This window comes from Tamandua tetradactyla, chromosome 4, assembly GCF_023851605.1.
Source record: "Tamandua tetradactyla isolate mTamTet1 chromosome 4, mTamTet1.pri, whole genome shotgun sequence".
Taxonomy (NCBI): domain Eukaryota; kingdom Metazoa; phylum Chordata; class Mammalia; order Pilosa; family Myrmecophagidae; genus Tamandua; species Tamandua tetradactyla.
This window is the reverse complement of record NC_135330.1, coordinates 74,646,430-74,660,229: the sequence shown is the minus strand read 5'-3', so window position 1 is coordinate 74,660,229 and position 13,800 is coordinate 74,646,430. Positions and strand designations below refer to the sequence as shown.

General features: G+C 44.8%; 1 protein-coding gene across 6 annotated transcripts in view; it reads right to left on the bottom strand.

Moving 5' to 3' along the window:
* The window catches only part of KCNK2 (potassium two pore domain channel subfamily K member 2), a 165,503-nt gene that overhangs the window by 125,186 nt on the left and 26,517 nt on the right, over positions 1 to 13,800 (bottom strand). For 2 of the 6 annotated variants that reach the window (XM_077157810.1, XM_077157811.1), the window contains exons 1-2: positions 7,685 to 7,784; positions 4,714 to 5,024 (exon numbers count right to left, since the gene is read on the bottom strand). In XM_077157810.1, the coding sequence (XP_077013925.1) occupies positions 4,714 to 5,024; positions 7,685 to 7,730 (357 nt within the window). In that variant the 5' untranslated portion in view covers positions 7,731 to 7,784. Of the gene's footprint in view, positions 1 to 4,713; positions 5,025 to 7,241; positions 7,332 to 7,684; positions 7,785 to 7,832; positions 7,995 to 13,800 lie in introns of those variants that run through there. The other 4 variants (XM_077157814.1, XM_077157813.1, XM_077157812.1 and 1 more) reach the window with 3 other exon arrangements.

Sequence of the window (13,800 nt, the reverse complement as noted above, 5' to 3'; positions counted from 1 at the left end):
TCTGCCCATTACAGCTGGTTTCATGGCAAGAATATGCCAACGTGACCAGCAAAATAAAAGAAACTCCAGCCAGGATCCCATTTTGGGCTCACTAGTTCTGAGGTGTTCCCACGTAAGCTGGTGTTCTTGATCCAAGAGAGAAACCCATCCTGGTATAGCCATGCAGAGGAGACTAATCGGAGCACCTGGCTTCTTTAGACACCTTGCTGATACACTCTGTCTGTGACATGCATCCCTACTTGAAGGCTGTTACTATCCAGTATCATTTTTCTACAATAAACTGTAGACTTTCAAGTGCTGTTATTTTGGGTCCTGTGAATCTTCTTTAAAAACCGAACCCAGTCCCTCTGGCACTATTAGCACAAAGTTCAAACTGACATTATCCCCCAAACCAGCTCCTCCTGTATGCCTTCCCATCTCAGAAATGGTAGGCCTATTCTTTAAATGCCCTTAGGACACAAACCTTGGTATTTCCCTTGACTCCTCTCCTTGCACTGCACACCTTTCCCAGCAGCCAGTCTCTTGGCTCTCCTTCCAAAAGATATCCACAGTCTGATCATATCTCACATTTCCCACTGCCACCAGCCTCTTTCAAGCCACCTCTGTCTCCCGCCGGGATTATTACAACAGCCTCCTAACTGTTCCCCCTGCTGTGCTTATGGCCTCCCGAAGTCTGTTCTTAACACGGCAGCACAGTGAGCCCCTGATACAGAAGCCAGCTCTTGACACTCATCTGCTCCTTACTGTAACTTATGAGGCCCTGTAGGATCTGGTCCCCAATATCTGCCTGATGTCACTGCCCACCACTCCCTCCAGAAGCCCTGCTGTTCTCCTCTGTACCAGCACATTCTCACTTCCCCAGGGCCTCTGCACTTGCTGAATCCCCTGCTTGAATTTCTTCCCTAGACAGTCACTTGGCAAGTTCCCTCCCTCCCTCTACTCAAAAGTCACCTTAGCAGTAAAGCTTCCCTAACCATTTCATTTAAACTTAATCTTCACTGCCCCCTGATATTTCCTTTCCCCCTTCACTGTTGTATTTTTTCTCCTTAGATATATTGCTAGCATACCCTCTTCCCCCAGTAGAATATAAGCTCATCGGGAGCAAGAATTTTTATTGCTTTCATTCTCTACTGCATCTCAGTGCTTTAAACAATGGCATTCATTATTAAAAATACCTTGAATGCACGATTATAGAATTAGTATGAAATAATGCTGCTCAGATTCTCTGAACAAAATCTAGTATCCTTGGCATCTAGGATGGTGAGCGTCTTTTTCATGTGTTTAATTGCCATTTGCATGTCTCCAAGTGTCCATTCAAACCCATTGCCTGTGTTTTGTTTATTTGTTTGTTTGTGACTGGGCTATCTGTCTTCTTATTGGGGGGGGGTTGAAAGTTCTTTACATATTCTGGACAACAGTCATATGTTTATTTATTTATCCTGTAGCTCCTGGAATCCCCTAATATACCACCGCCAACCACCCTCAAAGTCATGTCTGTTCCAGGCAGGGGAGAACAGGCAAGGAGAAAGTCCACCGCTGTGATGTGGAATAGCCCAGTCTACTTTGTCAGATGTGCTCATGCCCCTGCCCCTCCCATCCAGACAACTCCAGCTGTTGGAAAACACCTTGTCCATTCTCCATCAAACCTGCAAAGGAATCTTTGTCTTGATGTCTCTGCCTCCTTCTCACTCTTTCCTTTAGGAGCCAGTATCAGGGCAGTATTGAGGACCAGCACACGTGCTGTGACTCTATAACAGGAGCAGTCTAACCAGTTAATCTAATCAGACCACAGGCCCCAGGTTACTAGTGACCTCTCTGGATGGGCTATGGGACCCTGGATCTGTGCTGTGGCTGTGTCACAGGGCGGGGAATGGGTTGATGAGGGGGGAGAGATTAAGAGCATACTTCTTAATACTCTATTTCCCATCTCTTCCCCCTCATCAACCCATTCCCTGCCCTGTGACACAGTCACAGCAAAGATCCAGGGTCCCATAGCCCATCCACAGAGGTCACTAGTAACCTGGGCCCTGGGGTCTGATTAGATTAACTGCACCTGCCACTGGGCCTTGCAGCCTGACTACTCACTCGCTCTGCCTTCCCCACTCTTCATAAATAGCATCCAGAACTCCTTCTCCTCCCGGACTAGGACTGGACTCCCAACCACTCCAGCTACTTTCCCACTTCAGCACTAAAAGAAGTTGAGCTCTGAAACAGAGGTTCCCAGGAATAAGGCCAGACCAAGATTCTGAAGAACAGAATTCTCATCCGAATAACGCAATTTGGGGTACGTCACTGGGACTTTCTAAGTCTCAGTTTACTAACCTTACTGACATGATATTACTGCCTAATATACCAGCTCATGAGGTTTGTAAAAGATGCTTAAATGGAGAAATAAACGTGGAGAAAACACTGGGAAGTTTAGAAGAATCTAAACTGTGAAGGAAATGTGATTCTAATAAATGATAACTTGCTCGTTTGCCTTTTTCCATATTTACACACTGGTCTTTTATCAAAAGAAATTATATTCAAGGAGAAAAAAATAGGTTATTAAAACCACAGGGTTCTGAAGGTAAGTGATATGATATTAAATAATAGGCAACTTTGCACTGAACAATACTGCACAAGCACAAAACAAAGATTTTTAAGAAGCAAAAATACACCATCAGCAGTAAATATTAATAAAATGTAAAGTCCATGAAGATCAGAAAAATAAAAGAGGTCAATTTGAACTCTGCTTTGTGGTCATTCCAAAAACAATGTAGCTAAAACAATCAGTATTCATCTCCCTATTTTCCCACCTGCCAAGACCTTCAAGTTATTTTCAGAGTTCTGAACAAATTTGGGCAATACTGAACACTGAATCCATTTTCAAATTTGCACAGGATTTCTTCCTGAATTTCAGTCATTTTTTTTCCTGCCCAAACCAACCACCTTACTCAAGAGGATAAAGCTGCAACTGCCTGAATCAGAGACTACCACCCAACAAAGGGATAAAGGAGGGAAAACCAAAACAACAAAGAGACCTAATACTTTTTAAGCATCTAAACACTCGGATGAGTGTTCTTTCCTCATTCCTGTTAGGCCATTTAAGGATTATAGAGGAAAATAACTTGTTCAAAAGACCCTTCTAGCAAAGTATTCACCAAGAGTTTGAAACATATCCCATCTAATGCCAAATGTGTGCTTTTACACTACTCCGTGCTGCCTCCACCAAAGACAGCCAAGAGCTCTTTTGCTAAAACCCAAGGGAAATGGAGATTTTTCAAAGATTTTTAAAATCTCTTAGGATTACATGTCACAGAATTAGGATGAAAGTGATCTTATGTAGGAATGAAGAATGGGGGGTTAGGACAATAATATTAGCTGACCGGTTTACTATCAGGAGTGCAAATGCCACAGTCACCTAAATGTGATAGAGAATTCAGCATATAAGTATACAAAGACTCTTCAAAATTTAACTCGAGCCAGTGAAATGAATTGTATAAAGGGAGTAGGAGAATACTAGCTGTGATAACGTTCAATAAAATATGCTGAAAAAGAATTCGCTGCATTTTCTATAAACAGAGAGTCCTATGAGGGACCAAAGCACCATTGGGGAACCCAAGGCAAGAGGAAATAAGAAAAAAAAAAAAGTCTTAGAACTGATCAACTGATTAAAACTAACAATTTCTTCCCTCAGCCTGCTATTCCAGCTCATTCAAATAATGTAAAACCAATTATAAAATAAAGAAAAACATGCTTAGATGATGACTTACAGATAATTTCTAGTCCAATTTGATTTTGGCCAGGTGAGAAGAGTAAGGTCTATAGGTGAATGAACGTATGTGCACAGTTCACATGGTTTCACAAACCAGTCAGCTCTCTTCTCATAAGAAAATTCTAGGGCTTTCTTCTTGACCAACATTCTTGCTTTGGCCAACGAATTATTTTATGAAAAAGCAATCTACAACAAAAATATAGCCAACTCTGAGGAGCCTAGCTGAATCTTTTAAATCATTGTGGGATTAACGTTTAAAACGAAATATTTTTCCATAAGGGTATTGCTCTGCTATTGTAGAGTAAATTAAAACTAAATTAGTTTTTATAAAAAAACTCAGTTTTTCTGTGTAGTAGTAAATTGCTTTTAGTTGGGACTTAGATAAGCAATAATTAATCACTTCTTCCCTAGATACATATAAAATGTAGTTATCAGAGTTCTACTTTGGTTGGACTAAAGAAGTGAGCTATGACTGGTTAACCATGAGACGTGCCCATCACATAAGGTCACACCACAAGCTCATCTTTTCTGTTTTATGATGGTCACTGCCAAGATAAAAGCACTTTCTGCCTCCTGTTCTCTTCCCATTTGCCTCAGTGATCTTTTCTCAGTGGGCATTAATCTCCTAACTAGAAGAGACCGGTCTCCAGCAAAGTAGCCCATTTCCATGGATGCCACCAGCAGTTCTAATAGAGGGCAAAAGGAGACGAAAGCAGAGAGATCAACAGGAGAGAAATACAGAGGAGCAGGAGCAGAAGATGAGAAGGAACAGTGGGCGGGAAAAGCAAAAGTACAGGAGAAAAGATGGCAGAAGTGAGAAAAGAGAGAAGAAAAGCAAAAAGGAGAAAAACTGAAAAAAGAGGTGGATGCTAAGGGAAGAGATGGAGTCCTCCTGCTACGCTGACTCTTGCACTCTCCTTCGAGGAAATGAGTAACAACTTCTCTCATGTCATTACCTGGATGAGTTCGTCCAACTCGGTCGAATTGACACAGGCGTGTTGGGAAATGAAGGTTTGCTTCTGGACCACAATGGCGGCCCGCTGGGAGACCTCATGAGGCTGCTCCAACGCTTTGAACACAGTGGCTCCGACGATCAGATAGAGGACAACCACCAGGAAAATCGTGGAGACGGTCTTCCATTTCATAACATTAATGGTTGTGTCACTCTCCACCCGGGAAGCAAGCACTGTGGGTTTCGTGGAAAACGAGAGCCTCGGTTTGGAGTTCTGAGCGGCAGATTTAGGATCCAGCAAGTCAGGTGCCGCCACTGACAACAACAGAGAACGAGGGTTAGGGTGGAGGAGACCTGAGGGCTACTGGGTGGGCTTCTTCTTTAGGGGCTCAGCGGAGGTTGACTGAGCTTCACTTTCTCTCCTGGTGGAAACTCAGGATATCACATCCAGGACCATATTTATGGGCTCAAGGCCAAGGGGCAGGGACTTCACTCTCCATTGCTACTGGAGTTTCAGATGGGAGAGGAAAATCAGGACGCAGACCAAGAAACTCAAAATAATATAAGAGTGATTGGGGTCTTCCAAATTAATTTCTAAAATGTGATCATTTTTTATATCTGTCCACCATGCTAGCCACCAAATACCTACTGAGCTTTTAAGATTAACGGTAGTAAAAATAATATGAGAATAATCCTGAAGAATGCTCACGGCTTATTGTTATTCTCAAGAATTTACCCTCTAGACCAGAAGCAAGCAACATAAAGGACGTTTTCTATTTTTGCTTAGAAGTTCAATAAAATGAAGAAATCGTATTATAGGTGAATTATTGTGATCCAAATATTATTGCTCAAAGGAAATCATTAGTAATTTTCTGGTAAACCTGACACTCAAAAAACAAAAATAAGTTAATGCTACCCATTGTGGCACAATCCTATGTACAACTAAGAAAAGACAAATTCCTTCCATTGCAATAGTGAACAATAGCAAGATAAAAACATTAAAACCTTGGCTCACACCTTAGACCCTCCATGCCCTGTACAAAGCTAATTGCTCCATTAGAGTGGATTATGTGTTCTCTTACAAACGCCCTTATACTCTAAGGTGACTCAGACCATTTATTATTAATCTCATCTGTTCAAAAATATCATTAATGGATTCTTTTTAGAAAATACAAGAAATACTAGACTTCCACTTCCTAAGGGGAAACCATATGCCCCGAATTTTTTATTGGAATGGCAATTTTGAACTAACACAGTTAACGGAATGGCCAAAACCTAGAGGGCTTAAAAAAAAAAAAAAGCACCAATTCAAACCAGAATAATGCATTTAAAGCCCCTAGTTGGTACAGTACATAAGCACAATTACTGTATCATATGTAACATAGGTTTTATAAAATGACAACCCAATGTGAAAGACACTTTAAGGCAAGTATGCAAGAAATTCCCATGGAATTGCGCCCAAATATTTTACAAGAACCTGAAATTACCTGACAAGAAGAGAATAGAGTCAATTTATAAGTACTGCTGTAAAATGACGGCAGAGGACAGAGGCTCCTTTAAAGAGGTGAAGTCAGAGCTGTAACGAGGTTACTGTACCCATGGCTCAAAGTGGAGATTCCACTTACACAAAACTCATCACAGTAATTTCCTATAGTTCAACCTACTACCTGCAGGTATGTACACATTTCCATCCTGATATATTCACCTGCTCTGGGTAAAACAGCAATCTAGTAAACACATTTAAAATGCAGTGTTGATAAAAGCGATTTTACTCAAAAGTAGCACTATGTATGTGCTTAACATGAGGTTTTCAAATTAAAGTTTTTAATAGAAGTGCTGCTAATACCTAAAATTACTATCATCTAGACTCACCCCCTAAACTGTTTGAAAAAAAATAGCAGTCAAAATCCAAATTAAACCATTTTTGGAATACAATAAGCAAAAAAATCACACAGAAGCTTCAAATTAACACTCTAAGGAAAGCTTTCCCAGTCTCTCCTCTCCAGTTCTCTGTGTTCTTTCTTCACATTAGTGGTTTCTAGCATAGAACTGGAAAACCTCAGGACTGTTTATCTTGATGCCTCTAAATTCCAACCCCAAACTAAACACACCATAATATGCTTTTGGGGGAAGGGGACAGGTATTAATAATTACTATTATTTATATGTGTGCATATATACATATATAATCAAGGTAATACATTTCCTGATGGAGCTTAATTCCTTTAAGATACTGCCTTATTTTTTAATTAGCAGAAATACATATAATGAACGTTTGGCTGACAGACTGGGCAGAAACTCTGATGAAATACCAAAATAAAAACAACAGCCTTTCTCTCGCCCTATTAACGGGAACCTCTGTGTTTCCATCTCCACCTCGTTTGATGTATGATCAGGCAGAGAGGCTCCTTAGAATAAGGAGTTGAAAGCTCACCCCTTCCACACACCTTCGGCACCATTTCTATCCCCCCCCCTTTCCTTTTTCCCCCCAGCAGATTATAGTCCTTTCTTAATTCTGGTCTCTCATCCTCACCCAGGTATGTCTCCGTTGCTCCCTGCCACGGCCGGAGACCGGAGACCGTGAGAAACGAGCTTTTTTCAGCACCACCGCCCGTCCCATCACACAACGGGCAACAAGTGCGACCAGGGTCACCATGCGTCCTGCCTGTCGGCTACTCCCAAGAGCTGGCCCTCCTCCTCCTTCGGAAACTCCCCCCCAAGGTGTTCCAAACACGTACCCAAGGCAGATGCAAAATCCCCAGGCACAGGAGAGAGAAGGGGAGACGCGGTCAGGAGAGGATCCGGGGACGGGTTTGCTTCGAAACCCAGATTATGCCCCAATCTGGATGGGAAACGAAGGCGGAAAATGTCCACTTGCTGAGAGCGGGGCATCTGCAGCCCTCCCGGGACAGGCTGGGACTGGAGAGCGCGCCGGGCGGGAGGTGGAGGGTGGGGGGGCGTACCCGGGGGTCTCACCTCCTGCTCTATAGCCGGGTCTCTCCCGCGAGGCGCTGGGAAGCATGAGGCATGCAGCATTCAAAAATGTTGTTTTTTTTTTTTTTTTTTTGAAAAAGACGGACTTGAAGCTTTTTTTTTTTTTTTACAAACACGCCATTGTACTCACTTCTTATTCAGAGACAGGCTGCGCGCTCCGAGCTGCACGGGCAGGCATTTTCCCCGGCTTTGTTTTACAAGGTGGGGAGAGCCGGGCTGGACGCGGGAGGGGTGGGAAGCGTGAGAAGAAACGAAATCGCGGGAAGGAGGGGACACCGGCGCGGCTGGGCAGAGGGCGAGGCCCAGGCCAAGTTGGGCTCGGGCGCCGCCGCCCCCGCGCGCGCCTGCGGCCGGGCCCCGGTCACCCCGAGAGCTCCCGCGCCCGGGCTCCCGCGCCCGCCCGCAGCCGCCGCCGCCACCGCCGCTGCAGCCGCCGCGCGCGCTTGGCCCGTGGCTCAGCGCTCGGCCGACCCCGGCACGCCGCGGCGCGGGGGCGGTCGGTGCAGCCTGCGCCCCGGCGTCTTTGTGCGCCAGCCGCGATCAGCCCCTCTTCGCATGTCTTTGTGAATCTCCCCCTCGCAGCGCCCTCGGTGTCTCTCCGGGAGGGTGGGGATGGGGAGGGGTTATGTGGCACAGTCTCGGCGCCCGGGCGCCCTCCTGCCCGCAGCTCGGCCACCCGCCGCTGCTGTCCCTTCCTGGCTTGCCCCTCTCGTCGGCTCCTTCCCCCCACCTTTTCGAAACTCCCCCCTCCCACCTCCCTTCTTCGCCGCCTCCCTCTCGGTCACGGCCGGGGCTCGTCTCACCGCACCCCCTCTCCTAACACCACCTTCGCCTGCGTCCCCCCCCCCTGCCTGGTGCTCTCTTCCACAGTGCCCCCGTGGCCGCCTCCTTCCCGGGGACACAGCCCCTTGGGCTCGCCTGCTCCTTCTTTTTTAGTCTCCTCCACTCCCCCCCGAACCACCTCCTTAGCCTCATCCCAACTATCCAGCAGACATTCGCAACAGGGCTCTATCCCATCCCCTTCCCGGCGGAGGCGCGAGGTGTGGGTCCACGCGTCTTCCCCTCCCTCGTGGGCGCCGAGAATTTTACAGGGACGCACTCCCAAAGGCTCTCGGAGACCCCTGGAGAGGTAATGAGGTCTCCGGCTCCTTCCAGGCTACTCCTGGCGCGGGGGTGGGGTGGGGGTATCAAGCCACTATCAGCCCCCACCCCTCCTCCCAGGGAGTTTGAACTGGAGGGGGAGCTCTGATCAGCCCAAGTCTCCGACCTCGGGGGGGGGGGGGGGGGCGGGGATGGGAATGCACTCGGGATTGGGGCTAAAAGTCCAGGGATGCCGAGGGACTGAAGAAGAAAAACGATTAGGTTCTCAGGACAAGTCCGCTTCTGGGAACAGAAGTTGCGAAGTAGTCGTGGAGGCAAGGAGGTGGCAGACTTCGGACCTTAGCCTGAACCTGCCCCCCTCCCACCGCTCTCAGCAGGATCCCAGCTGGGCAGGTAGCGGTCCCTTCCCAAGCCCAAGACCGTGGTGCACGGCCAGTTGAAGAAATCGCGTGCATTGGAAGCAGCCCTTGTGACAGAAAAGTCCTCTCAGTGCACACATAAGATACGGCAGAACTTCACCCCGTTTTCGCAGAGTAAATGCTCTCTTCCTTCCAATGTTTGCAGCAGGAAAGCCCTACTGAACTCCACGCTCCCACCCCCACTGTTGGAGAGTTTATCTTCCATAATTCCATCCTGCCAGATTGGAATATTTTCCCAGTTACGAGGAGTACTTCCTTAAAAAGCTTACCTAAGGAGGTAAGGTATAATAGTAGGCCTCCTGTCTGTAAAAGGAATGCTGTAAATCTTTTGCAAGATAAAGATACCAATTTATACTTTAAATTCCAGAATATATTCGACACCTCTTTCCCCTATTAAAAATACCTCCTTAATATCTGTCTTGCTGGAATTTAAACACATTTTGCTTGACTTCTGCTTGCAATAAAAATAGAAGAACAATGTTCTTTCTAAGTGTGAATATGATCTTCTCATTCCCTCACTTAAAACACTTCCAAACTCTCTGGGGCACATTTAATGGGCTTATTATTTGGCCTCTTTTTTCCATCCCAGGCCTATGTGGGTGCTGTCACCTTCCCTCACACACCCTCCCTCCCCAATCCTTCCCCCAACTTTACCTGACTGGGACATTGTCCTTAAGATCTCCCCACTGTCTGGAAGTTTTCCCTGAATCCTAGGTGGTCAGATATCTCACAATTTGCTTTGCCAGGGATCCTTGTACTTCTGCCTTTGCATTTCTCACGTGTGCTGTTTCTTTAAACTAGACTGTAGACCCAAGGAAACATAAACTACCCTATGTCTCAGTTCACCTATCCCCAGCAACCAATTGAGTGACTGGTACTAAATATATGCTCAATAAACAACTGAATGAAAGCATGAGTGCTAATAAATAGCAGACATTATCATTCACCTGGCCTCCTTCCTGGTATTCGGACCCAGGGTATCCTATCTCTGTAAGAACTGAGATGAATTCATCATCTTCAGAACCCTATCCCTATCTCAAGTTTTTTTAAAATCTCTAGACTAATAATCCCAAATGCGTTGAATATTCTTTTTTCCTTTCCCCATATTTTTTCAACAACTTCTTGATGCTTTTTGTTTCCTCTAGGTCCTCTGCAAAAAATAACCACACCTTACTCCAGCACTGGTCCTGGGTTAAATGCCTGGCTAGTGCTTACTGTAGTGGGGGACTAACTCACAGTCCCCAGAGGCCTGCATAGTTCTTCCCTTTTCCAGCACCACTGTGCCTCAGACTCATGGGATTTAAGACTCACCATGATCCTAAAAGGGTGATGGCCATTTTCCCTACTTTTCCCCATCAATAAAACATGGAGCAGTTATCCTCCATTTTCCCATTTGCATCGTTCCTACGTTAGCTTTCCCATATATCTAGGGTGTTTGGAGGAATAGCTGTACCCAGCAGAAAGGTTAAAATAAGAACTATACTCCCAACTGTAACATTTAACAAAAATTGTTCCAACAAGCTGAAAGCTCTGCCTCACTAATAACTAAAATAACTGAGAAACTGACACTTGCTCCACTTTCAAATACCACCGCACATCACCTCCTCCTTGGACACTCCTGTCCCTTTAAGAACCTTCCTATCCTTTTAAGAACCTTCTTGTGCCAAACAAACACTTATGGCATTTGAAGTAAGATGATATAAAGGAAGTGGATTAGTCTGTGTATCATTGCAACTGGAGAAACAAGGAAATGGGATGGTTTATCCTGTTTAATTTTATGTCCTTGTTTTTAATACATAAAAATTCCATCAAAAGTATGCTGGAATAGCTAACTTGAGTCTATTTCGTTCATGCTGCATGCCTACTCAACACCCCTTCACTTTATTTTAATGGAGAGGAACACTGAAATACACAATAAAAAGATGTAGCTCCCCCAAATTCCATACCAATCAAATTATATCGTTTCAGAGCTATAGTTCTGCCCCAAGTAGCAGCATGAAATATCCGGAGCTTTGTTTTTATGTCTACTTTGCTTTATTACCTTGGCCTTCTCAAAATGCCATAGTATAAAAATAAGCAAGCCTGTAATTCCAATCAGACCTGGAAATTAGGAGTCAAAGAGATCTTTGTAGGTATTCTAACTCTGTCACATCTGAACCATGTGAATCTGAGGAAGTTGCTTTTTCTCACTAACAATCAGTTTCCTCATCTACAAAGCAGGGCTAATTACACCTAATTCACAGGAGATTGCTGTAAGAAATAAAGTGGGAAAATAAGTTATGTGCTTATCATCATAGGTCCTCAAAAGAGTTGTGTTCTAATCCTGTACTTCCTTTCACCTGGCACCATCAACCAGGGGCCTCCTGACTGAACAAGACCACAGACCAAATCCCAACCTTATGATGAAATTTGCCATCTCCTGGGTTGTGCAACTGCACATGTATAAGATGAAGAAGAGTAAACTGCATCCAGCAAATACTTATTGAGTGTCTGCTATATACCAAACACAGATTTGTAGTTATGGCAAGGTCACTTTATGAGGCTTATGGACTGGGGGGGGCGGGGGGGTATGAAACAACTATAAAATTAAACTTCTGACAAGAACCTTGAAGAGAAGATACTGTGAGAGAGTATTTAATGCTAGAGGGTCAAAGAAGGCCTTTCTTTAACAAGTGGCACTAATGTTGAGACCTGAAAATGAGCAAGGGTGGAGAGGAAGAGGCATAACGCAAGGAGAGAACTTCCTAAGCAGAGGGGAGAATATATAAAAAAGACTGAGGTAGGAAGAAACTTGAGGAATTTGGGGAGCTCAGAGAGTGAGGTCAGCAATAAAGCTGGAGAGAGAGACAGAGTGGGTCACGCAGCATCTGGATTTTGATGAATGGGGCTTCTTTGATGAATTTTCAGCAGTGAAATAACCTCATCAAATGGCATTTTAAAAAGTCACTCTGGTTCCTACATGGAGAACAAGCAGAAGAGGGACAAAAATGAAAGCATGGGAAGAATTCAGTTGAAAGGATTTTGCTTTAGCCCAGGTGGTAGACTCATTGTGGCTTGGGTGGGAGTGAGAGAGGAGATGAGCGCTGGCAGTAGACCAACAGGATGCTGTGACCCATTGAATGTGGAAGTGGGCAGAAAGCAGGTTGCAAGGAAGAGAGTGGGCACTTTCCTAGAGGTTTTGGTTGACTGCAAATTCAAGAGGGAGGCAAGAATACAGCAGGGGAAGGTTGTGTTTCTAGAGCAACTCATCCCTGGTCAGGGATGGTGTGTATGCTGGCTCTCAGTCTATACGATAGTGATTCTCAGCCTCAAGGCTAGTTTGGGCATGAACATGTAGACCCAACCAGCCAAAGGGTTGGGCCTGGGTTCCTAGGAAAGAGGATTTCACTCTGTACCAGTGAGCTTGGACCTGAAAGTCTTTGAAGCTACCATACTTATAGGAAAGGAGAAGCTACCTGAGAATGGAGCCAAACAGAGCAACCAGAACCAAAATGACCAGGTCCAGGTGACAATATTTGATCAACCCCCTGTATCAAACCACACCTCTTAAGGTACACTTTTTCTTTTTATAGAAGCCAGTTTGTATTGAGATTTCCAACACTTTGAGATCAAAAGTCCTAATCAAAACATTACAGTCCAAGAAATTGAAGAAAGTGAGAGCAAAATGACCTCTGTGGGTGTATCTAAGTTTCCCCCAATGATCTCTCCCTCTCAGTATTCATTCCCTTGTGTTATTCCCTCCCTTTGAGTGTTGGCTGGACTTACTGACTTGTTTCTAATGAACAGAATACAGCTGAGGTGCTGGACTCTTCCTACCATGGTTAGGTTACAAGGAGACTGGGGGTGCTGTCTCTAAATCTCTGTTAGATCTGTCCCTTGGATGGAAGTCAGCTGCCATATCACAAGGCAGCCTTGAGGAGAGGCCCACATAAGTATGCTTGAAAGTGGATCTTCTGAAACCTATCAAGAGCCATGTAAGTGAGGCTGGAAGCGGTTCCTTCTCCAGATGAGCCTTGAGTTGCCTGCAGCCACGAACACTATGTTAAAGTGAACCCACTTGAGAAATCCTGAGCCAGAACCACCCAAGTAAGCTGCTTTGGATTCCTGATCCACAAAAGCTATGAGATCGTATTTGTTGTTTTCAGCCTGTAAGTTTTGGGGTAATTTGTTATACAGAGATGGATAACTGATACAACCTCAAAGAGTTAAATTCCAAACACCTTCTAATGTGTCAGACCTAAGTGAAGCAAATTACCTAAATAAGACAATTCCTCAAAGGCCCAAAATGTATTTATTTTGAATAATTTATATTGCTAAAATTAGAATGTGTCAGTCAGAAGGGAAGTTGGACAGCACTGGAAACATGAAGAAGGGAGCAAATTAATAGTGTCCATACAGCGTCTACAGCGATGGTCTCAAACCTGTTAGTGCATCAGAATCACCTGGACAGCTGGTTAAAACATAAATCGCTGAGTCCATTCCCAGAGTTTCTGATTCATTCACTCTGAGAGTGTCCTGATAATTTGCAATTATCTGGACTAGAGGAAGGATTCTGACTCACAATTTGGGTACAGCCCT